At 35.9% G+C, this 23,988-nt stretch overlaps 1 protein-coding gene across 1 annotated transcript in view; it reads left to right on the plus strand.

The window, feature by feature from the left end:
* LOC110448943 (neuropeptide Y receptor type 2-like) overlaps positions 1-23,988 on the plus strand; it is a 184,575-nt gene that overhangs the window by 154,715 nt on the left and 5,872 nt on the right. The window contains exons 3-4 of the mRNA XM_021495458.1: positions 145-235; positions 10,085-10,214. Coding sequence (XP_021351133.1) covers positions 145-235; positions 10,085-10,214 — 221 coding nt within the window. The remainder of the gene's footprint in view (positions 1-144; positions 236-10,084; positions 10,215-23,988) is intronic.

Here is a 23,988-nt window from a genome sequence, read left to right on the forward strand (position 1 = left end):
GGGGGGCGGGGGGTGGGGGGGGGGTTATAGAATTTTGGAGAAATACACATGTTATATACCGTAGTACGCTTAATAGCAGCTCATATTACGTCATCAGGTATTTCATGTATTCTGTAACATGTTTTCTTGTTTTCTTTGTTTCAGATACAAGTATATCAACATCATATGGTTTTGTTCCAACTGGTTAGCAATGTCCAATTCCTGTTACAATCCTTTCATCTACGGCCTTCTAAACGTGAGTATTTGATACAAACAGCCACCTGATATTGTCGATTAATTGATGTTAAACGTTTATATGTAAGTTCCTTGTATTTCACGAGGAAATATCATACAGCACGAGCTTCTCACCTAAAATAACTAGTTGTATTAACACTTTATGCTCTGATCACGAGCATATTTCGCGAAAAATTTAAAGTGTACATGGCAATTTCCTGCTCAAAGAATGAGCATATCTCCCGAAATGATAAGCGGTACATTAAACATTTATTGCCCTTGCAGTAGACAATGTGATTATTTGCTTAACGGAAATTAATCAGGCTTTACCAAGACAAAGCCTATTTTCCAATAAGCCAAAACGGTTATGGTCTATAAAGCACTACTTTGTAAATAGAAGCGCAGACTCGCGAACAGGACAAACAAACCTGTACCCTTTGCCGTAATGTACGTGTTCGGATGAGTGTATTTACCATGAACAAGCATGAAATCTCGTTTGTCTAGACTGCCAAATTTTCTCGTAAATCGTACAAAAGTATACAGGTAATTTTAAACCTTTTAAAGTACTGATAACTTTTTCTTTAGATTTTTTTCCTGAAAACTGTAATAAAAATCCGTCTATATTATCATTTACGATGTCAGATTCTTCTTGAGATTTGACGATGGTTTCAGAGGCGCCGGTCTCTTTGAAAATAATTTGCTGTTTTCAGTTTGTCAAGTTTAATACAGCCATGTAAAAAGCATTTGTAATGCAGTGTCTGTCTTCCGACAGTTTGTCTGAACTCGCTACCTTATACTAGGGGCACCTCAGTAGATTGTTGCTGAACTTCCGACTGTTCTGACTTTAACGGGAGACCTGACGGGCGCCACATGTTGTACAGGACACACTTATCATTACGGACCTCACTGTTTGTGGTATAAGACATACTTATCATTCGGGACCTCCCGGTTTGTGGTATAAGACATACTTATCATTCGGAACCTCCCAGTTTGTGGTATAGGCATACTTATCATTCGGGACCTCCCGGTTTGTGGTATAAGACATACTTATCATTACGGACCTCCCTGTTTGTGGTATAAGACATACTTATCATTCGGGACCTCCCGGTTTGTGGTATAGACATACTTATCATTCGGGACCTCCAGGTTTGTGGTATAGGCATACTTATCATTCGGGACCTCTCGGTTTGTGGTATAAGACATACTTATCATTCGGGTCCTCCCGGTTTGTGGTATAGGCATATTTATCATTCGGGACCTCCCGGTTTGTGGTATAGGCATACTTATCATTTGGGACCACCCGGTTTGTGGTATAGACATACTTATCATTCGGGACCTCCCTGTTTGTGGTATAAGACATACTTATCATTCGGGACCTCTCGGTTTGTGGTATAAGACATACTTATCAATCGGGACCTCCCGGTTTGTGGAATAGGACATACTTATCATTTGGGACCACCCGGTTTGTGGTATAGGACACACTTATCATTCGGGACCTCCAGTCCAAACAAAAATTAAACAAAATCAAATTTCCTGACACATATAATTTAATACTTAACTACCTTTTTTGTGGTATAGGACACACTTATCATTCGGGACCTCCAGTCCAAACAAAAATTAAACAAAACAAAATTTCCTGACACATAAATTTAATACTTAACTACCTTTTTTAGCCCAATACCAATATATCGTCTCCAGATTTTCAGATTTCTATTCATTTCAACCAATCACCATATCCAACAATATGCCTTAGTCCACACCAGGGATTTTCTCAAAACCTTTTTTTATAAATGGCGCCAGTCGTCATCTCCCATGGTTTTCCTACCCTAGGCATTATCGATTATGTTGATGATCTCCTTATATCAATGTCCATGAAGGCTAGGTCAAGGTCAGGTATAACTATTTGACAAGGTATCTTTGTTTGACATATGTATCCGACATGTATGGTTCGCCCGTCCTATATGCCATCGTGGTCTCTGTTCTATGGTTGCCTTGTATCTTGCACCCGTTTTACTGGTGTAGCTGACACGTACATCAGGTTGTAATCCATAAAACGCCGCTGTATGATACAGGAACTTGTTTTGTTTGGCTGACGGTCACTTCACTGAAATGTCAGCGAAGCGATACAATGCCGTTTTTCTTCTTCTTTTCTAATGATTTCTACTAATTTAGCGCAGTTTAAGAAAAGATTAATTTCGACATAGATGAAGATTATCTTCTACAGACACGATATTTGAACCAACAGGATATATATTTATCGTAGTTACATAAAAGAAACGTTTTTTTCTGATTGCTTTGTTTTGTAACAATACTTTAAAAAGCTCTACATTAGACTAAATGCATTATCTATGGAATAAACCACGATTATTTGCGGTTATATTTTTTAATTAATTAAAGGCTTTATCCATTCTTGATAACATATTTAGCATAAAGTTCATCTTACATATGGTCAAGATACAATGTATGACATTAAATGGTTGTCTGAACATTTAGTTTATATAAAACTTTATCCGTGTAAATGTGAAATATTAAAACAAGGACAAAAAGAAAACAACACTTGTTTTGCGTTAACTGTGAACACAGATGTGACATTAGTCTCTTGAGAAATTGATGGTCACATTTTTCTTTCATGCGTAAATCAACAGGACAATTTCATATACTGTAAATGTATTGGACATCATTATAAAACAAAGTATAATGTTAATTTTAAATCAAATTCTTTCTTTTTTTGTCGAATCTTTTCACAATTCAAATTCAGGTAAAAGGGCATATGTGGCCAAACTATCTTTAACTGTTTATAACCGTGCAGTTCAACCATTGAATAGGTTCATTACTTCTCATTTGAGGAAAACTGTCAAGTGAGGTTGCTTTCCTGGCGATGAATACGCATTACGTTAGAGCGAATTTACCCGTATTTTATAGCCTCTCCCAAGCCATATACATTCCTGGGGGAACAATCTTTTAATTCAACTATGTTTTGTTGTTGTTTTCGTACTTTGCTCTAACGGAAAGGTGGCTCCGTACTGAACATTTGACAGTACTGAGGTGTCTTTGGTGAACATTAACAAGCCGGGAATGGCAGGATTCTTGTCAATTGGGAATTGAAGATTTCGAAAGGAATTGTAAATAATCACAGAAGTGCACTTAGGGATATTTTTATAAATAATCTCATTTCCTGACTTCAGTAACTAGTGTCTGGTGCACTTTGTTTTTTAAATTACAGTAATTAGATTTAACAATTTATCTCTAAATATAACAAGGACGACTGGTTGTCTGAACATTTAATTGATGTGTTGAACACGTGTATGTTAGCGTTACGCCCGCTGTAAGTGTATGGGATAGATCCCTCAGCTAAACGATGCATATAGAGAATATTACATGTAGAGCTGTAAAACCCTTGCTTAAAACTGTAACTGATTTCAGATTCTTTGTGTCAAAGGATCAGAACGATTTCGAACATTGACCAAAATGAGTCTTCTGCGTCATGTTTTGGTATTAGTATCCCCTAAGCTTTAATCTTTATTCTCCATTTGACGTCATAATATAATCTAAAAGTCTCTGACGTTAATTCAGTATCATCTTATGACGTCACAGCAGTTCCTTGTAATCTGAGTTGTGTTTGTGATCCCTAGTAATCTGAGTTGTGTGTGTAATGATTATAATAATATACAACATTTATATAGCACCCTGTATAATTTGTAGAATTGCTCTAAAGCACAAGGACAATAGTATCAGGTTTAACTGGTAAACAATAAACAGGCTTACAATCACCATTAAAAATTAAGATAATCATCTGAATGTGAACATAGATTAATAAATAAAGGGTGGTATGTACACGACGTCTGTACAAACAGCCTAAAGTGCAGAATTGAAGAGGTAAGTTTTTTATGTCCTTTTTGAATTCGGCAAAGGTAATTGGCTTTCTAATATCATATGGTAAGACAGTCCACAACGTGGCCGCAAGCCTCCCAAAGCCCTCGTTTCCATAGTTACCATAGTACGAGATTTTGGGACACACAATAATGATTCTGACTCCGACCGCAGTGATTGTGACGGCTGATACAGGGTAACAAGCTCCTGTAGGTACCGAGGAGCTGTTTCATTCAGTGCTCTGAATGTGTCCACCAAAATTTTGTATTGCTACCTGTATCATACAGGTAACCAATGAAACTAATATAGCACAGGTGTGATGTACTCTCTCTTTCGAGTACGAGTAACCAGACGTGCTTAAATGTTCTGGACCCTCTGCAGACGAGTTGGTTTGACAGATATACCAACGTACCACAGAGCAGGGCATTACCATAATCCAACCGAGAGGTAACAAGTGAATGCACCAAAATCTTGCATGCATCTGCAGTTATAAACTGCCGGATACAGCCGATGTTCCTGATCTGGTAGTAACAGGATTTGGCAATAGCATTCACTTGTTTCTCCATGTTCAGTGAACTATCAAAGTATACCCCTAGGTTTTTAACAGCTGGAACAGTCTCAATAGTTATGGCACCGACCTTGAGCTGGAGAGCCATTGCTTGCTGACACTTTGGGGAAAAGACAATCCAGGTACTGATGTCAGTCAGACAAGCTTCCAGGTTTTTTGATATTGTATTCCAACTGTCATGTTGTTTGATGACTGTGTAAATGTGTGTCATCAGCGTAACAATGATAGCGAAGGATATGGACAACAAATCTCACCAATAGGTTTGGAATATAGGCAATATTTTCGTGGTCCTAAAACCGACCGTTGAGGAACCCCAAAAAATAATATTTTGTAAAGTGAGGTGGTAGATCCGATGGCAACACACTGTCGTCGTTCACTAAGATAATATTGTATCTAGCATAGTGCGGTATCAGTCACTCCATAAGAGCACTCCAGACGTATATAAAGTATGCCATAGTCGATGACGTAAAATGCATTTGACAAATCCAGCATGACAAGCACCGATCTGCATTTGTTATCCAATGCAGAAGCTATATCATTATGAACACGAAGGAGGGCCGTCTCAGTAGAGTGTCCCATGCGGTAGGCCGGGAGAAGGTTGTCATGGAGACTGGTTGCATGGAGATGAACCTCTGAACGCCAGGACACAACCTTCTTCAAGATCTTAGACAGAAAAGGCAGATTTGATTCGTTGCAGTAGTTTTCAACACCTCCTTTTTATTCCAGGCTTCTTCAACAAGGATCTTACATGTGCTTTTTTGAAACACAATGGAACCTTTAACTCAGCCAATGAATTGTTCATGATTGAGGTAATCAAAGGAAGCAGTGCTTCAAGACGTTGCTGAAGCTCACAGGACTTCGATTGCGAGGTTATGATGATATAGCGCAACTGATTCTGGGTTGTTGGCGAGAGCTTTGTCAATGATTCCCCATCTAATGTCAGCAGTCATGACAGAGATATTATTGTCAGCAGTAGAGTTCACTTCGGCAATACTTTTCCTGATCGAGTCGATTTTATTCAGAAAATAATCACTGAATCTGAAGTCTTTTTCAGAAGTACTGCTTGGCAGGATGATTTCACCTTTCTGACCCATTAATGTTTTTGGTGAGTCTAAAAAGCTGCATATGGTCCTTACCACATTCTTCTATTCTTTCCGAATAATAAGCCTTCTTTGATTGAATGAGAAGTGAACCAACTAACCGACATTGCTCCCTATAAATCTGTTGATGGACGGTTAATTTGGCCCTTCGCCACCGTCTCTCTGCTTTTCTTCGATTCTGGTTTCCTACTCGGAAATTTTCATGATACCACGGGCATTCGGTCTCACAGTTATCACCTTAGCTTGTAGAGGTGCGTGTATAAGGGCTCAATACCAGATGTGTATGCCTCATCAAGATCATCAACCCCGCCTTCAGTAGATTGAAGGGCAGAAGACGACTGAATGTCATAGTTAAAATCTGGTACTGAAATTTCGCGAAATTTCTGGGAGCTCACCTCTTTCCTTGCACGAGCTGGCTTACTACAATTCAGTGTTGCGTGGACAGCAAGATGATTGGTTCCCCTTTACATCACTTAGACATGGATGATCGAGCTATCTTCCCTTGTTATGACCGCATCCAGTGTGTGGCCTTGGGTGTGTGTAGCTTCTGCCACATGTTGTATCAGACCATGGGAATCGAGTAGCTCAGAGAACTGACGAACATCAATATTAGATAGATTGTCTAAGTGAAAATTTTACGTCACCCGTGATAATAATATCTTGTGGTACAAGAACGTGGTGGTCTAAAAAGGAAGACCACTCATAAAAAACACTGTATTTCGGAAAGCATTCTGTTAAGATGGAGGAGGCCTGTAAACGATACACAATCTAAATTGTTTATCACCAGCAATGACACAGCAATGCATGTAATCAAAGTGTGTATACATCATAATGGCTGGGAGAGATATGTCTCGCACTTAGGTCTTTCTTAAACAGAACATCCACCCCGCCACCACGTCTGCCGAGTCTAGTATAGCAGAGGAATAACTGACTTACAGTGATCAGATGTTGTTGGCTTCATGACATATAGATTCTCGTACGATACTGATGATGTCGAAATCCGTGTGGAAGTATCGTTGTGAGAATGCACAATAGTGTTGATGCCTAATACTTCTGTAAGTGCAGGGTGAAATTCCTGGTAATCTGTGTTTGTGTGTATTTCCTGGTAACCTGAGTTGTGAGTGTCATCATTGGGTGTCTAATTCCTGTAAAAGATTTGTTATTTTTTGGCGTTTAAGTTGTTTTAAGTGTTGTTCATTTATATAAGATCGATTTATCGCTGTTACTTTAAATACACACAAGTGTTGCTGTGAGTGTTACTTAATACCAATGACTTTGACGTTTTCCTATAGGATTGCAGATGTTTCATGTAGATGTAGATGCAACGCCGGTCGATTCTTCGACGCATTCGACGGCACAAAGATGAAACTATTGACTTTTAGAATAAACATATGGTTATCTGGACTTCTGTATAATTCATGTACATGAGTCCGGAAGAAATGCTCCTCTGTGGTATTAATGACGCGTGCATGTCCCGGTGTAATTGTTCAAAGGCGAATTTCGCGTAAAAGAGATTGCATTGTTAAATATCTTACCAAAGTTGTCTGGCTTGTATACGTGTAAGGATTACGAACGTATGCCTCTATGCGGCGTTACAGTAGATGCACATGGCGTTATCATTTTGCGAAAAAGACATATTTTACGACGCAAGCATTGTTTTTGTTAAGATTGGTTTCGCCTCTGAAATGATTGTTTGAGCGTAGACATGGCCTATCTCTTTAAACGTTACCCGGGGAGAGTTTACACTTCGTCAAACCCTGACCTGCCCGCGCTAACATTACATTACACTCTGTTCAACAGCTGTGTGACAGCATGTCTTCCGCCAAAATTGAAAAGAAAATTGATAGTGACCTTGGCCGTTTTCAATCGTGTTTGGCCTTCAAATTCTGACATGTCCGGTTAAGGGATATTGACCAGTCGGATTGGTAATTGAATGCGTCACTCACGATTGGACATCCGCTCCCATCCCTTCCTTGACAGCTATTCACACTAACAAAGGCATACAATGCCAGACACTGGTGCCATAGAAAGAGCTGCAGACGTTGTCCAAAACTAATAAATTCGAAGAAAACTTTTTTAAATGACAAGTATGTACGTTTCGGTCCAATGTTTATAAACTAATGGCGTTCCAAGCAGACGACCGATGTTCTGTTCCCGATCGAGTTGCTATTATCTTCTATCAACCATGAAACTGCATCGTTGTAGGGTATGACGTAATAACATGTGTGTCAGTTATGAGAAAAAAACATCTGCTTTGAGATCGAAACAAAAATAGACTACGGCCGCTACAGAGGACTTTAACTTAAGAAGCCAATGAAATGACGGTATTGGTAGAAACTAAAGACTTGTCCAATATCGGCCTTTTTGTTTATTACATGCAATTTCCTATTTACAATAGGACTGTAAATATTCGCTGACAGACACGTGGACTGACGAGTGCTTGACATAAATGTATGTTTGAGACACGTGGACTGACGAATGCTTGACATAAATGTATGTTTGAGACACGTGGACTGACGAGTGCTTGACATAAATGTATGTTTGAGACACGTGGACTGACGAGTGCTTGACATAAATGTATGTTTGAGACACGTGGACTGACGAGTGCTTGACATAAATGTATGTTTGAGACACGTGGACTGACGAGTGCTTGACATAAATGTATGTTTGAGACACGTGGACTGACGAGTGCTTGACATAAATGTATGTTTGAGATACGTGTACTGACGAGTGCTTGATATAAATGTATGTTTGAGATACGTGTACTGAGGAGTGCTTGACATAAATGTATATTTGAAACAAAAAGGAATCTTGTCGGTGGCATAAACACACTTTGATAGTTTAAGTATGGTCTTCAATGCATAATATTTCAAACTGTTAACCAAATTGTCAACATCAAAAAATCAATTTAAAAGCGTAAATATTTAAAATGCGTTTTATAGAATTTTTGCAATATTTCCCCTTTTAAAAGATAAAAAAACATTACAAACTTACGAACTTAGAGTTTATCTCTAAACTTAAAGTTGACAATGTATATGTAGCTATAGTTAGCCGCACCACCTTTATTCTGTGAGTAAGGCTCGACCAGTTAACGCAATAGATAGAGGTAGGGATTTGGATGTTGACGTAAAACATCACAGTTATGACGTTTTAAAGAAAACAAAACAAACAAAGGAATGTGGTTGGGTTTTTTAAAAAGACCACAAAAAGAAATCGGATGACACTGTTTTACACCTGTTGGGATAGAATTGCTAACCGAACTATATGAAGACATGTATTTCTACAGTGCTATAAACAGCGATAAAAGTTAAGCCACTTTAAACGCCAATGGCATACTATGCTCTTTAACAACTGCCTGTACAAGGAAATTCCCGATGGAGTTTATCAACAGTTTTCAATGATTAAATGCTACTGAAATTGACAGCTCGAAAACAACGAAATAGGGGGAAATGTGTCACGCTCAAAGCTAATCGCCAAAATGGATTTCTTTGGCTTAGACTAGAGATTGTGATATAGCGTATTGGAGATAATGGATCACTGTCATCCGGTACTGCCATACGACAATCTTACAGCCACTGATGCAATCGAAGGTTTTTGTTATATATTAGGTAGCTAAGGATATCGTTTTGTCATTGATTTCCTACCGATAAACGGGAAACTATCAATCAGCCTCGATATGGCATTCTCTGCTGTTAATTCCCGTAATGGTACGCCTGAAAACACTGTTTGAAATGTATTAAAAGGAAACCCAAAATGATGTGGGTTTTTTAAATTATTTCATAATTATGGCATATGTAAATTGCAGTTGAAATTAGTACTACATCTCTGATTCCCCCCGGATCAATCCGCCGTCGCCCTGGAGACCTGCGCGAAGAAGTTTATGGGATTTATAGATATGACGTCACGGTTATGACGTGGTAAGATATTGCCGCTCCAGAGAATTTCCTGAGTAGCAGTTGCCCAAGGCACTTTATGTTGTTCTACTCCGCATATACGGGACATGGTTTGGGTTGGGTGTTACAGTTTTTTTGCTGTGGCAAGACATCCTAATGAGCTGTTTGGCATACAGATCGATAACAAGCTGACCACGTATACGCCTCCAGCCTTTTACCAGAGCATGACAGTTGTCCTACTAAAGCAAGGGTAAACAGAACTACGTCACAAAATTGGGGATCGCATGCACAATATTTTTGCTTTTATTTTTGTAACGAATGTTGTAGTATATTTCATTTTTATTTTTCATTGAAGTTCGGAAATTTGCCTCGTAATTATATAGTGTTTGTCGTTACAGTGCGATCTTGTAAAATTTGACTTTTTATTTTGTCGGTTACAGGAGAAATTCAAGCGGGAGTTCAGACTACTATTTCGCGTGTGTGCTTGTCGACGTTCTGAAAAGGAAAGCGAGCTGGGAGAGTATTCCGACGACAGCGCCATCAATCGGGGAAGTACCGTGATGTTGAATGGTAGGGAAACTCTCCAACTGAACGGCAAAGTCTATAAATCACGTAGAAACACGAGACCTACACACACAAACGAGACGGAACAGAGTATAATTTGACAGGCACGTGTACCGGAACCGGATATTGATAAATATATATTTAATATAACACTGAAGAGTGTTAATACAAATGTCGCTCGAGTTGATGGAATTGAATGGAAATAGAAACTGACGCTGAATGTACAGAAGTTCTGTTGAGAAAACATAAATTTGGTTTGAACGACTGAGCAAATTGATTTAAATATTGAAAATAATGTTAAGAAAGTAATGAAACGGCCCCTATTATCTATATTTTTTGACATTTCAGTTTATGAAGCAGAGGAGCCTCGTTCATTAGAAAACATACCTCAAGAAACTGACATATTTCTAAGCGAAATTTGTTTTTCGGTTGACAGGAATATTCGATTACCGGAATTATTTTCAGTCGAACGAGGCTTTTCTCTACATAAAATATCCGGATTGACGAGGTTCTCTTATTATCGGTATGTTAATCGTATTATGAATTATTATCTGCTAGACTTACCCTCATTTTACCCTGCCGCCTTCAATCTGGTTAAATCGTAGATGCTTAACAGTAGAACCTCTCCACTAAAGAAAAAAGAAAATAATGATTAAGATTATTGTAACTACCGCCAAAACGCAGAAAACCCGACGTTCATCTTCCCGATTCATTTCTCTTCTTTATTTAACGGGGGCTCCATCAATGTCGATGTTTATGCCCTCGTGGGTCCTTTTGCAGAGGCGTGAAAAATGGGGTTATTTACAGTAGTTAGTTGGGTTTTTTCTGTGATTTTTTTGTGCAAGGTATAGATAAAAGATAAAAGCTGACGTATGTTTTAAGCGTGTGATGAGGGCTTCATGGGCTGCATAGGGTAAGTGTGCCTTGAAGTCCTATAGTGTTGTGCATTGTACTGCTTCTATGGGAAGGAGATTCCATTGTGTTATTGTGTGTGGGAAGAAGGAATATTTGTAGGTATCCTTTGTAGCAGATATGTGTTTGTATGTAAAGAAGTCGCCATAATCCTTTTCTTGTCATTGAATTATTTGTAAGGGTTTGAATTTGCAACTGGAGATCACAACGATCTTCATTATCTTAAAAGATTTATTTCCTGTCTGTCAATATTCGGAAATATAACATTTTGAAATATCAAGTGTTATGGTTATTTATAAATCTTTAGACTCAATCCTAGCTGTTACGTGTAGCTGTTGCGACCCTGCTCATTCGATCAACAAGAAAAGGTCAAAGTCGGTATTTTGAGTGTAAATATTGACAGTAAGTATGTCATATACTGCGAAAATCACTAATTTTCGTTGGGTTTTTGATTTCGTTGATTTCGTGGGTGATCTTCATCCACGAATCCATAGGTCCACTAAGTAACTACAAGTTTAATATATATACCAATACTCGTAATCCACGAATTCATGTGCCCACGAAACGGTGTGTTCTCGGGAAATCAAGAAAATTGGACCTCACGAAAATATCTTGATTTTCACAGTATCTCCTGTTAATGCAATACAACATGATATGTATGTCGCCTTATTTTGAAAACCAAAGGGAATCAATGTATAATGATATCAGTGAAGTTATCCAATATTGTTTTTAACAAAACTATTACAGAAATTTTAATATTTTGTGTGTTTATCATCTCGCTGTGGTAGTCTGTGTGCAGCGTCCTCAGCTTTTCGATAACGATATCTTTGTTGTCCTTGCTGATATGTTAATTGGTTTTCTAAGAAATTGTTTATATGGTTGGTTAATTCTCACAAACCTATAGCTTGTATACAAAACAAACTATAGCTAATGTATAATGGCACCAGTTTGACGGTCATCTGCTGGCTAGCAATATCATTTTGTCGTTGGTCCTGAACAAACCTCATCGGACACACACGAGGGATTGATTCCTTCCCTCATTCCTGTACACGGAGGTCCGGAGGAAGTATCCGTGGATATCCAACGTTCGGAGCCGAAGGACGATTCCGTATGTTGTTTCAGATTTAAACTCGTACAAACCTTCAGTACTTAAGGTAGGTCTAGAAAACTTTGAGTGAGGTCCCACTAGAAATGACTGGACTTTTTTGCTATAGTCTCTCCGTTTTGTCCTCCTATACACCAATATGAATGCTTCAAACATTAATGTTACGGTTAGTCTTATTGAATTTGGCAGTTTTAGAGCCTGCCTTGATATTTTATTTTATTCTATTCTCTTAATCTATCGAAGGCGCTGGTATTTGACTACCACAGGCTTGGACATTATATAAGAGTCCGCACTTATAGATATAAAATTACACCAGGTCAAATTGTCAAAAGACAAATTTTCATTCACTGTTCCAATTCCTTCAGTTTTGTACATTAATGAACATTCCCAGAGGTACAAAATGTAATGGTATAAGTTAACTTACACATTATCCCTGTAATTTTGTTTTGGAGGTAATGGTATTTGTTAACTTACATATTATCCCTGTAATTTTGTGTTGGTGGTAATGGTATATGTTAACTTACACCTTATACTCGTAACCTTCAGTAAGAGTTAATGGTATATGCTCGCTAAAACATAATCCTAGTTATTTTGTGTTAGATTTAATGGTATATGCTAGCTAATACATTATCCCTGTAATTTTGTGTTGGAGGTAATAGTATATGTTAACTTACACATTATCCCTGTAATTTTGTATTGGAGGTTATGGTATATGTTAACTTACACCTTATACTCGTAACCTTCAGTAAGAGTTAATGGTATATGCTAGCTTACACGTTATTCCTGTAATTTTGTGTTATATTTAATGGTATTTGCACGCTAAAACATTATCCAAGTAATTTTGTGTTAGAGGTAATGGTATATGCTAGGTAAAACATAATCCCAGTAATTATGTGTTAGAGTTAATGGTATATGCTAGCTAAAACATAATCCTAGTTATTTTGTGTTAGATTTAATGGTATATGCTAGCTAATACATTATCCCTGTAATTTTGTGTTAGATTTAATGGTATATGCTAGCTAAAACATAATCCCAGTTATTTTGTGTTAGATTTAATGGTATCTGCTAGCTAATACATTATCCCTGTAATTTTGTGTTAGATTTAATGGTATATGCTAGCTTACACGTTATCCCTGTATTTTGTGTTAGATTAAATGGTATATGCTAGCTAAAACATTATCCACGTAATTGTGTGTTAGATTTAATGGTATTTGCAAGCTTACCCTGTAATTTTGTGTTAGAGTTAATGGTATAAGTTTACAAAATTTACCACGTGGGTGTTTTTTTGTTAAAAAGTATATGCCATTAGATTTATCTCTTTGAAGTCTTAATTTTATATTATATCAAATATGATTTAGTATTATTTTAATATTCTATATGGTTATTAACGTTGCGTTCATACCTGTGTACTTTTTCAATATGCCATCAATTAAATATTAAACGAAAACACAATAAAAATAACATGCGATATATCTAATGGTAAACTTAAAAAACAAAACAGGTAGGGATGGTCGTCAGTATCTGTTTGTTTTAATTTAGCTACCAATGCTTGGCTCCAGAGAAGGAAGGTGTGTAATGTTGTAAATGAGGTGTTGGCCTTTAAAAGCACTAGAAATGTAAAAAGGATAACTTTATGCTGCTTTTAGAATGTCTTAATGAAAATAAAATTATTTTGATGTATGTTCGATTTGCTCTTATTCGTTCTTTCTATATCGCTGAGCGATTTCGATGGATTCTTAAGTTTGATTACGAGTACTGACTTAAGTTTGATTACGACTAATGACTTAAGTTTGATTACGAGTACCGACTTAAGTTTGATAACGAGTACTGACTTAATTTTGATTATGAATACTGACTTAATTTTGATTATGAGTACTGACTTAATTTTGATTATGAGTACTGACTTAAGTTTGATTACGAGTACTGACTTAAGTTTGATTACGAGTACTGACTTAATTTTGATAATGAGTATTGACTTAATTTTGATTATGAGAACTGACTTAAGTTTGATAATGAGTACTGACTTAAGTTTGATTACGAGTACTGACTTAATTTTGATTATGAGAAATGACTTAAGCTTGATTATGAGTACTGACTTAATTTTGATTATGAGAACTGACTTAAGTTTGATTACGAGTACTGACTTAATTTTGATTATGAGTACTGACTTAAGTTTGATTATGAGTACTGACTTAATTTTGATTATGAGAACTGACTTAATTTTGATTATGAGTACTGACTTAAGTTTGATTATGAGTACTGACTTAATTTTGATTACGAGTACTGACTTAATTTTGATTATGAGTACTGACTTAATTTTCTTTATAAGTTCTGCATAGTTTTGTTGCAGAAATGGCATTTGATTTAAATGTGTACTGGAGTTTTAACAACTATATACAAATAATCTAGGAATGGAAAACAAATATGAACATAAGACATGAAAAATAATGTCTCCTCTGACATAATTTGGTATTAAATACAGTTTGCCAAAAATAAATTACTTTCCACTATACATTTTCAGATGTTTCGTCCTTGTAGAACAAACCGTTAATGCGACGGACTAAAGATTGAAAATGCAAATTGGCTTAAACTACTCTTGACAAAAACGGAGTGTAGTTCCTAAGTCATCCACCAGACTATCACTCGCGGGTTCGTACCGCGTCCTTTCCATGCTTTACGACAGGCAGCGATGACGTCATCATGTGGTGTGTTTGTACCATGTATGGAACGACGTCCGTCTTCCATCCTATAGAGTACCTGTTGGTATGTCCATCCTATAGAGTACCTTTTGGTATGTCCATCATAGGTGCTCTATTTTAAGCCGCAGTCACATCTGACGGTCACGCACGTAGTTGACCGTAGTGGGGAATGACCGTAGTTGACTGTAGAAGACCGTAGATGACCTTAGTTAAACGTTGTTAGACGTAGTTCAACCCTTAACCCTACTTTAACCGTACTTATCAGTACTGGGAACGTACTCCAAACGTAGTCCAACCCTAGTAGTTGTCCCTAGTTGACCCTACTTGACCCTACGTTCAAACTACGGTCACATTTCAGTAGAATGTCTCGTTGTATAGCTGCCATTTGGTATATTTCTATTTCTGATCACAATAGCCTAGTCTTTGTCCCGCTGGCTGGATGACATTAATGTCAACGATTGTTTTAAGGCTTTGATTGTCTAGCGTTCCGATGGTGACAGGTTGCACTTTATTGTTTACATGCAAGATTTCCAGTATTTTTCAAACTATTTCGTGATAAACAGCTGTTCTTAAAATAAATTTGGCCAAGGAAGAACATGAATTTCTTCATTAACATGAATTTGAATATGACTACAGATTTATGATCCTGCATGTTATGTTGTATGTTGTTTGAAAATAAATGTCCAGGTTAATAAAATAACCCTTTGATGTAGCGAATATTACCCGATATTTCATCGATAAATGAGTACGGTATTTAAGTTATCAAGTGATCACTTAAAACGACTCTTAGCAAACAAACAGCTGTCTGTTGTAGCAGAACTGGACTGGACTGGACTGGGTAGCTCAACTAGTAGAACATCCCTCTACATTTCGGAGGATCCTGGGTTCGAATCCCGGTTTGGCCGTGCACTTATCTTTCTCCTGTTACACTTTTAAAGCCCATTGCATTAAGACAAATGGGGAATTGAATTGACCTAGACAGGTAACATCTCATCGTGCCTCTTGACAGTTACATGAACTTTCGGTTTAAGCAGACTCAAGCAGATTCGTTTAAGATTTGAAAATCCACTAGCTACGGTATGAGGGGAAATGGTGTCTCGTTTTGTTCCTTGAGAAACATTTTTCAGACAAGCACACCTTGCCAGTCCGAAGACCAATACAGCTATGTATTAGATCGAAAACACGAAGTTCAGCTTCGAAAATCTTTGACTGCAGTGATTAAAAACCTTTCCTCAGAAGCTTTAGAAAACGGTCATTCATCATTCTTACTTACTTTATAAAAGTCCGTTCGTCATCAAGAAACTTTTACAATGAATCTCACATATACTAGTCCCCTCATTTTTTCATCATAGCCGTTTGATTTCGCTGTACACTCAATGCCAGGTATTCAAGGTATATGTTCTAAATTTTGATTGGTTAAAAATATTGTTAGGTTTTTCTAATATTAAACGACCCGAGAATATCTACTTAAAAGATATTTAAAGCCGACTATAGAAACACTTTTATTTGAATTGATGTTTAGAATTGTGAGTCGTTCATGGACATAAATATTTAAACAGTGTCTTTAGACGAAATAGCGCCACTAAACGTTACGTGGGCTGTTCCCTGTATGTATTTGTTTATGGGGAATGATACAGAAAACCGACGTACAAACTCTTAAGATCCAATAGTGGATTCTGACAATAGCAAAATTGGACAAAAATATATACCACATACACTTTAACCACTAAACTGTTAGTGTGCTGTTTTTGTTATGAATGGTGGTATTTTTATTGTCAGTAAAACGCTTAACACTCTGATTTAGATAACGAGGTGGATAACTAGAAATCAATCGCTGGAATGACCACGATTTTGTAGTGCTGTTCCGTCAATATTGTTCCAATGACAACACACACACGCAACAGACATCTAACAATCCTCGGGATCCATCAATCTTTTATAACACCCCGTGACCTTACTTATATCGACAGAAGTCTTCAGTATAACATTTTATATTGCCATATCATTAAATATTCAATCTAAAGTGCAATACGCTATATTGATGTGAGATGAATGAAAGTAGTACATTTAAATTATCGATTGAAAATACTAGTTTTCAAACCGGCTTTTATCTACGATAATGTATTCTGTCTAGGTTCATTTGCAAAAACAAATCATTTTCTATTATTTGACAAGTAAACAAGCTTGGAGAGTGGATTTGGTAGTGAGGTTAAAGACAGAAGGACAGTGGAAGATAGATTAGACGAACTTCTTTCCTCTATGCTAACTCGGGAATATCTCGACAGGAAGATTACCCAACTGAAGGAAGACATATGTGCGGAGAATAAAGAAATCACAGATCGCCTGGAGGCCTGGAGACGGATACCCCCGATCTCCGGAAAACTGTTGAAAGTTTAGAAGGAGAAATCGGAAGAGTACATGCAGCGAGAGGAAAGGCAGATAACAAACTTAACGACCTTGAGCAGCACGAAAGGAAAGATTCTCTGCGGATCATGGGCCTGGAAGATACATCGGAGAAGAAATCGGTTGAAGAGTGCGTGGAGAAAATTGTTGAATTTGTGACGGACAAATTAAGTGTAAATCTGACGAGGAATGACATAAATATCGCACATAGACTGGGAAATTTCAACCGGGCCAAACCAAGGAGTGTAATCGTGAAATTCACCACACGGAGGATGAAACATGAAATAATTCGCGCGCGCAGGAAACTCAAAAACACCAGATATGTCATTTTCGAGGATCTTACGCAGGACAATCAGCAAATTCTGAAGGACGCGTTTCAGTTGGAATGTGTAAAAAACACTTACAGTGTAGACGGAAAGCTTTTCGCGGTTTTGATGAACGGAAGGAAGCGTAGACTTTTTATGGATACACCGGTACCGCTGGACACTGGATATCTAATGAACGATGGAAACTTTAGAAGATACTAATTACGTATATATTCAGTGTATACTATAGGGCGGTTGGTAAAGACATTTAAAGGCACTTCGTTGTGCCGCCAACCCGTGTATTGGACTTATTTATATTTTCACCGGCAGCGATTTTTTGGTGTTTATAATGTGTGTTCAGTCTGTGTGTAAATGGTGTGTTTGTGTTTAATTCATATGGATTATTACCAGGCATTGAGCTTTCAAACACGGTAAGTCCGGAATATTTGAAGCGTGACTTAGTCATTTGAAATTATTTACCCATTTATTTTTCCGAGTATGCTATAATCATTGCTTGAATTTATTAGTATTCTTATATATAAAAAATAGGTTATACCGTTTCTTTCTTTTCGGTTAACACTCGTTTTCATGAGTTTATTAACCACATTATCCGGAAATTTATTCACTCGGAACAACTCGGATGCGACCATCAAGACAGTGTAGTGCTTACGAGAAGGTTCGAATGGAATTTTATCCTTTATTAGTATACTTTTTCCGGTTTGATGGCGGGTGTACGAGAACCTCGAGAGCAAGATATAATTGCAGAATATTAGTATGTTGTCAGGTAGTAGTCGGTGATATTACCTTTATATTGAATGATTTTATATTCTTTCTATGTAATCTCTTTCTCTGCTGTTCTTTCTTTTCTCCGATCTATCTGCCTTATCTTTTCTCTTGGGCTGGATATGGTGGAATCAAAGACTTTTATGGGAAAGTGGAGGGTGTGAGGATTATATCGGCTAATGTGCAAGGGCTTTCGAATAGAGAAAAGCGTAAAGATGTGTTCTCATATCTTAGAGATACTAATCAAAATATTTACTGTTTACAAGATACACATTTCACAGAAGACAACGAAGAGCTCATCAGAAATGAATGGGGGTATGATTCATATTTTTCGTCCTTTCGTGGAAACTGTCGTGGGGTAGCTATTCTTTTTAGAAATAACTTTGAGTGCAAAGTTCATAGGGAAAAGAAAGACACATCAGGGAATTTTTTAGCGTTAGATATAGAAATAGAAGGTTCACACATTACGCTTATAAATATCTATGGGCCCAATCAAGATAGTCCAGATTTTTATGCAAAACTTTCTGACACGATTGAAGACTTTGATTATACACATGTTATTATATGTGGTGATTTTAACCTTGTTTTAAAACCCGAACTCGATTATGACAACACATATAGAAACATAAACAATCCAAAAGCCAGAGACAAAGTATTGGATATAATTGATAATTTTGGTCTTGTAGATGTCTTTAGAGATTAACACGAAAATGTTAGGAGATATACTTGGAGAAAAAAGAACCCAGTTAAACAGGCACGTCTAGATTTTTTCATTGTCTCAGAGAGTCTACTATCTAGTATTAATCACACAGGTATAGATCCTGGTTATAGGTCGGATCATTCATTTCCCAAGATATTAGTAACATTAAATGAATTTAAAAGAGGTAGAGGGACATGGAAACTTAATAATTCACTTCTACATGATTCAGAATACTTAAAAATAGTTAATAATTGCATCAATGATGTAAAGAAACAATATTGCATACCAATTTATCATTTGAACAATATTGAAAGCATACCTTCTTCCGAGATTCAATTTACTATTAATGACCAGTTATTTTTGGAAACTTTGCTTATGGAAATTCGAGGGAAAACAATATCATATGCATCATATAAGAAAAAACAACAAAACCTTAGGGAAAATACTCTTAAAAAAACAATACAAGAGCTTGAGGCCCAGGAAAATGTTAATTTAGATGAATTAAATGGGAGAAAAAATGATTTGGAGAAGATAAGAAAACATAAGATTAAAGGCAGTATTATAAGATCACGGGCGAAATGGGTAGAAGAAGGGGAGAAACCTACTGGTTATTTTTTTAATTTAGAAAATAGAAATTACATCTCAAAAATAATACCAAAATTACAAACAGACAATAATAACATAATAACAAAACAGGAAGTCATATTAGAGGAAGTTTGCTCATTTTATAAAAATCTTTATGGTGTCTCTAACAGCATAGATAATAATATACAGAATGTAAACTTGGCATGTTATCTTAATAATAATAAAATGCCTAAACTATCTCAAGAGGAGTCTGATAGTCTAGAAGGGGAAATTACATATAAAGAGGCAGGACAAACTTTAAAATTAATGAAAAATAATAAAAGCCCAGGGTCGGATGGATTTTCAACAGAATTTTTTAAATGCTTTTGGGGAAAATTGGGGGAGTTTATAGTCAGATCAATCAATTATGGTTATCGTACAGGACAACTTTCTATAACCCAGAGACAGGGAATAATAACTTGTATACCAAAAGCAGATAAACCAAGGCATTTCATTAAAAATTGGAGACCCATATCACTTTTAAACATTGTGTACAAAATTGCATCAGGAACTGTAGCTAATAGGATAAAAACTGTTCTCAATAAATTAATAAATAATGATCAAACTGGTTTTCTTTCGGGTCGTTATATAGGGGTAAATACAAGATTAATATATGATATTATGCATTATACTGAGGAGAATGACATACCTGGCATGCTACTGATGATTGATTTTGAGAAGGCATTCGATTCAGTGTCTTGGTTATTTATTGAAAAAGTTCTACTTCTCTTTGGTTTTGGTAATAGCATTGTAAACTGGTTTAAAACTTTACATAATAATGTTCATTCAGCTATCAATCAGGGGGGAAACATATCTTCATTCTTTGATATCAGGAGGGGCTGTCGACAGGGGGATCCAATCGCACCGTATCTGTTTATTCTGTGTGCAGAGGTTTTGGCTACAAAATTGAGAAATAATAGAAATGTAAAAGGTATCGAGATTGAAAGTTGTCCTATTTTATTATCGCAATATGCTGATGACACCTCACTTATACTTGATGGCTCTGAGAAATCTCTAAAGGAAGCAGTAAAAGAACTACATGAATTTGCAAAAAAATCTGGTTTAAAAATGAACATTGATAAAACTCAGGTGATATGGATTGGTAGCAAAAAGTATAGTGAAGATTGTTTTTTACCTGAACTTAATTTGCAGTGGGGAAAAGAAAAATTTGTGTTGCTAGGAATTGAATTTAGTGTGAACCTTCATGAAATACCAAAACTTAACTTTGACAAAAAACTTATCAAACTAAAATCTCTAATAAAAATTTGGAACAGAAGGTCATTAACACCTATTGGAAAAATTAGCATTATCAAATCATTGCTCATCTCTCAATTTAATCACCTGTTTATATCATTACCAAATCCAGATGATAGATTTATTAACAAACTCAACTCAATATTATTTGATTATTTATGGAGTGGAAAACCAGACAAAATTAAAAGAGAGATAATTATTCAAAATTATGCTGATGGTGGTTTGAAGATGATCAATCTTGTTGCTTTTATAAACTCTCTTAAACTTACTTGGATCAGAAGACTCTATCAGAGTACTGAGAAATGGCAGGCCATACTTAAAACTTATATTGACATAGATCTTCTTGCAAATTGTGGTTCTGAATATATTCAGATATGTGTAAATAAGTGTAAAAATAAATTCTGGAGTGATGTGCTCAGATCTTGGTACACACTAAATACAAAATATTATGATAAAATTCTTCAGGAAAACATATTGAAAGTTCCCATTTGGTATAATAGTAAAATCAAGATAGGAGGAAGAGCTGTTTTTTACAGAAAATACTATCAGAAAAACATTTTTATTATAAACGATATGATAAAGGTTAGCACAGGTTTGTTTTACACATTTGTAGAATTTATTCAAAAATACCACGTAAACACAATTTTTTTACAGTATCAGGGCCTTGTCTCTGCAGTTAAAGACTTTATTTCATCCCATAATACATACAGATATGAGATAATTTATCCCTACATACCTATCAATCTAGATTTTTTTCTTAGAGATAAAAAAGGGTCAAAAATGTTTTACAACATCATAATTAAAGCGGACAAGATACCATCCGGCACCAGAAAATGGAATACTATATTCGACAACATGGATAAACTAACTTGGTGTAAAATCTACAAAATGCCTTTCTGTGTAACAACAAATACAAAACTCCAGTGGTTCCAGTATAGAGTGATTCATCATGTACTTACAACTAATTCATTTCTATCTAAAATTGGAGTAGTTGTCTCCCCTCTTTGTGTATTATGCAACTCTGAACCGGAAACAATTACTCATATATTATGGGAATGTGGGGAAGTACAAAGATTACTAGAAAGTTTTGACACATTAATGGAAGCTCTTTTAATCCCATTTTCAGTAAACAAAAAATCTTTTCTTTTTGGCCTTCTTCATCAGAATTTTCTTCCCAGTAATCGAGTAGATAATGAAATCATCATCATTATAAAGCAGTATATTTACAGAATGAGATGTTTACATAACTCATTAAATGTAAACGCTCTTGTAAACATAATAAAGGACAACTATCAGATTCAAAAATACATTGTTAATGGTAAGGATGAAAAAGCTAAACATAAATTTGAAAATGACTGGAAAAAATGGGACAAACTAATTAAGCTGTAATACATTTCTATTATCATTATAATTATTATCTTTGAGACATACTCTATCATACATATTTTAAGTTCTGCCCTTCACAAAGCCGATATATTACCTATATATAATATAATATACATGAGTGAATATCCACCTCCTTTTTCCACCATCTCGCCCAACTTTTCATACATTTCTTCTCTCGTTTCTTTATGTTCTCTATTCTCCCTTTCTTTTTATTTTCTCAATCTCTATCTCAATTCCTCTTTCTTATAAAGACAATGCAATGTACTCAGTAGACTGTGCAAATTTTTCATTTACCTTTTTGTGTGGGACTGATATTTTTTCTCTTTGCATAAATTTACATTTCAATAATCAGTACTAGTACATACAGGAATGTCTGAAAATGTCTAATATCATGCATATGGGTTTGTGTGAGTACAACGCATGCGAGTATGGTGAAATCATCTTAATTATGCTTATGCATGGACATGGGTGTTTTTGACATGGACATGAGTTATACAGTATGTGCGGTTATATAAAATTTAATGCAGATATTGTTTCTAGCATAAAGATATATACTGTACCATATGTGATGAAGGTTGATATGTGTTCTATTTTTACACGAGACATAGCAATGAATGGTTGAGACATATATATGTCAGACACATGGATGGATGCATATATATAGGTAATAAAATGTTAAACTAGATGGAAATGAGTATGTATGCTATTGTGGTTAAATATCATCGTGAGAATGTATGTACTCTATGACAAATGTGGACATAACAGATATAGGTTTATGTATGTATGTGCCAGTATACAAATGAGTGAACGTTTTGTTATTTATTGTACATGCACATTGCATTGATGAAAAATCTGAATAAAAAGATGATTAAAAAAAAAAAAAAAAAAAAAAAAAAAAAAAAAAAAAAAAAAAAAGGAAACAAGCTTACAAAGCGAAATCCCTGCTAAGACCTACATTTTGCTGTCTTGTGTCTGAAATTTTCCACAAAAACGTTGAAGGATTTCCGGGGGGGGGGGGGGGGGGGGGGTGTAGTTATGCTCCTTAGAAAGTTTCACTAATTTTGATATATCGCTTTATAAAATAAGGCCTCAGATTCCTCGTTATTTATAATTTGCGTTTGGACAATTACAGAGTTTCGAGGAAACATCTCTAGAAACACGTATTATTAAGATTGAAAAAGAAACAACTCGATCGATAAATAAATTTCAATAAAAGACAGTCTTGCTCTTTTGAAATAGGAAGCTAATGAAGATGGGTTTTCCATATACTTATCATCAGCAGCAGCAGCAGCAGCAGCATCATTACACTAACACATCATCATCATAATATCATACAAACACATCATCATCATCATCATCATCACTAACACATCATCATCATCATCACAAACACATCATCATCATAATATCATACAAACACATCATCATCATAATATCATACAAACACATCATCATCATAATATCATACAAACACATCATCATCATAATATCATACAAACACATCATCATCATAATATCATACAAACACATCATCATCATAATATCATACAAACACATCATCATCATAATATCATACAAACACATCATCATCATAATATCATACAAACAC

This window comes from Mizuhopecten yessoensis, unplaced genomic scaffold (genome assembly GCF_002113885.1).
Source record: "Mizuhopecten yessoensis strain PY_sf001 unplaced genomic scaffold, ASM211388v2 scaffold4401, whole genome shotgun sequence".
Classification (NCBI taxonomy): Eukaryota; Metazoa; Mollusca; class Bivalvia; order Pectinida; family Pectinidae; genus Mizuhopecten; species Mizuhopecten yessoensis.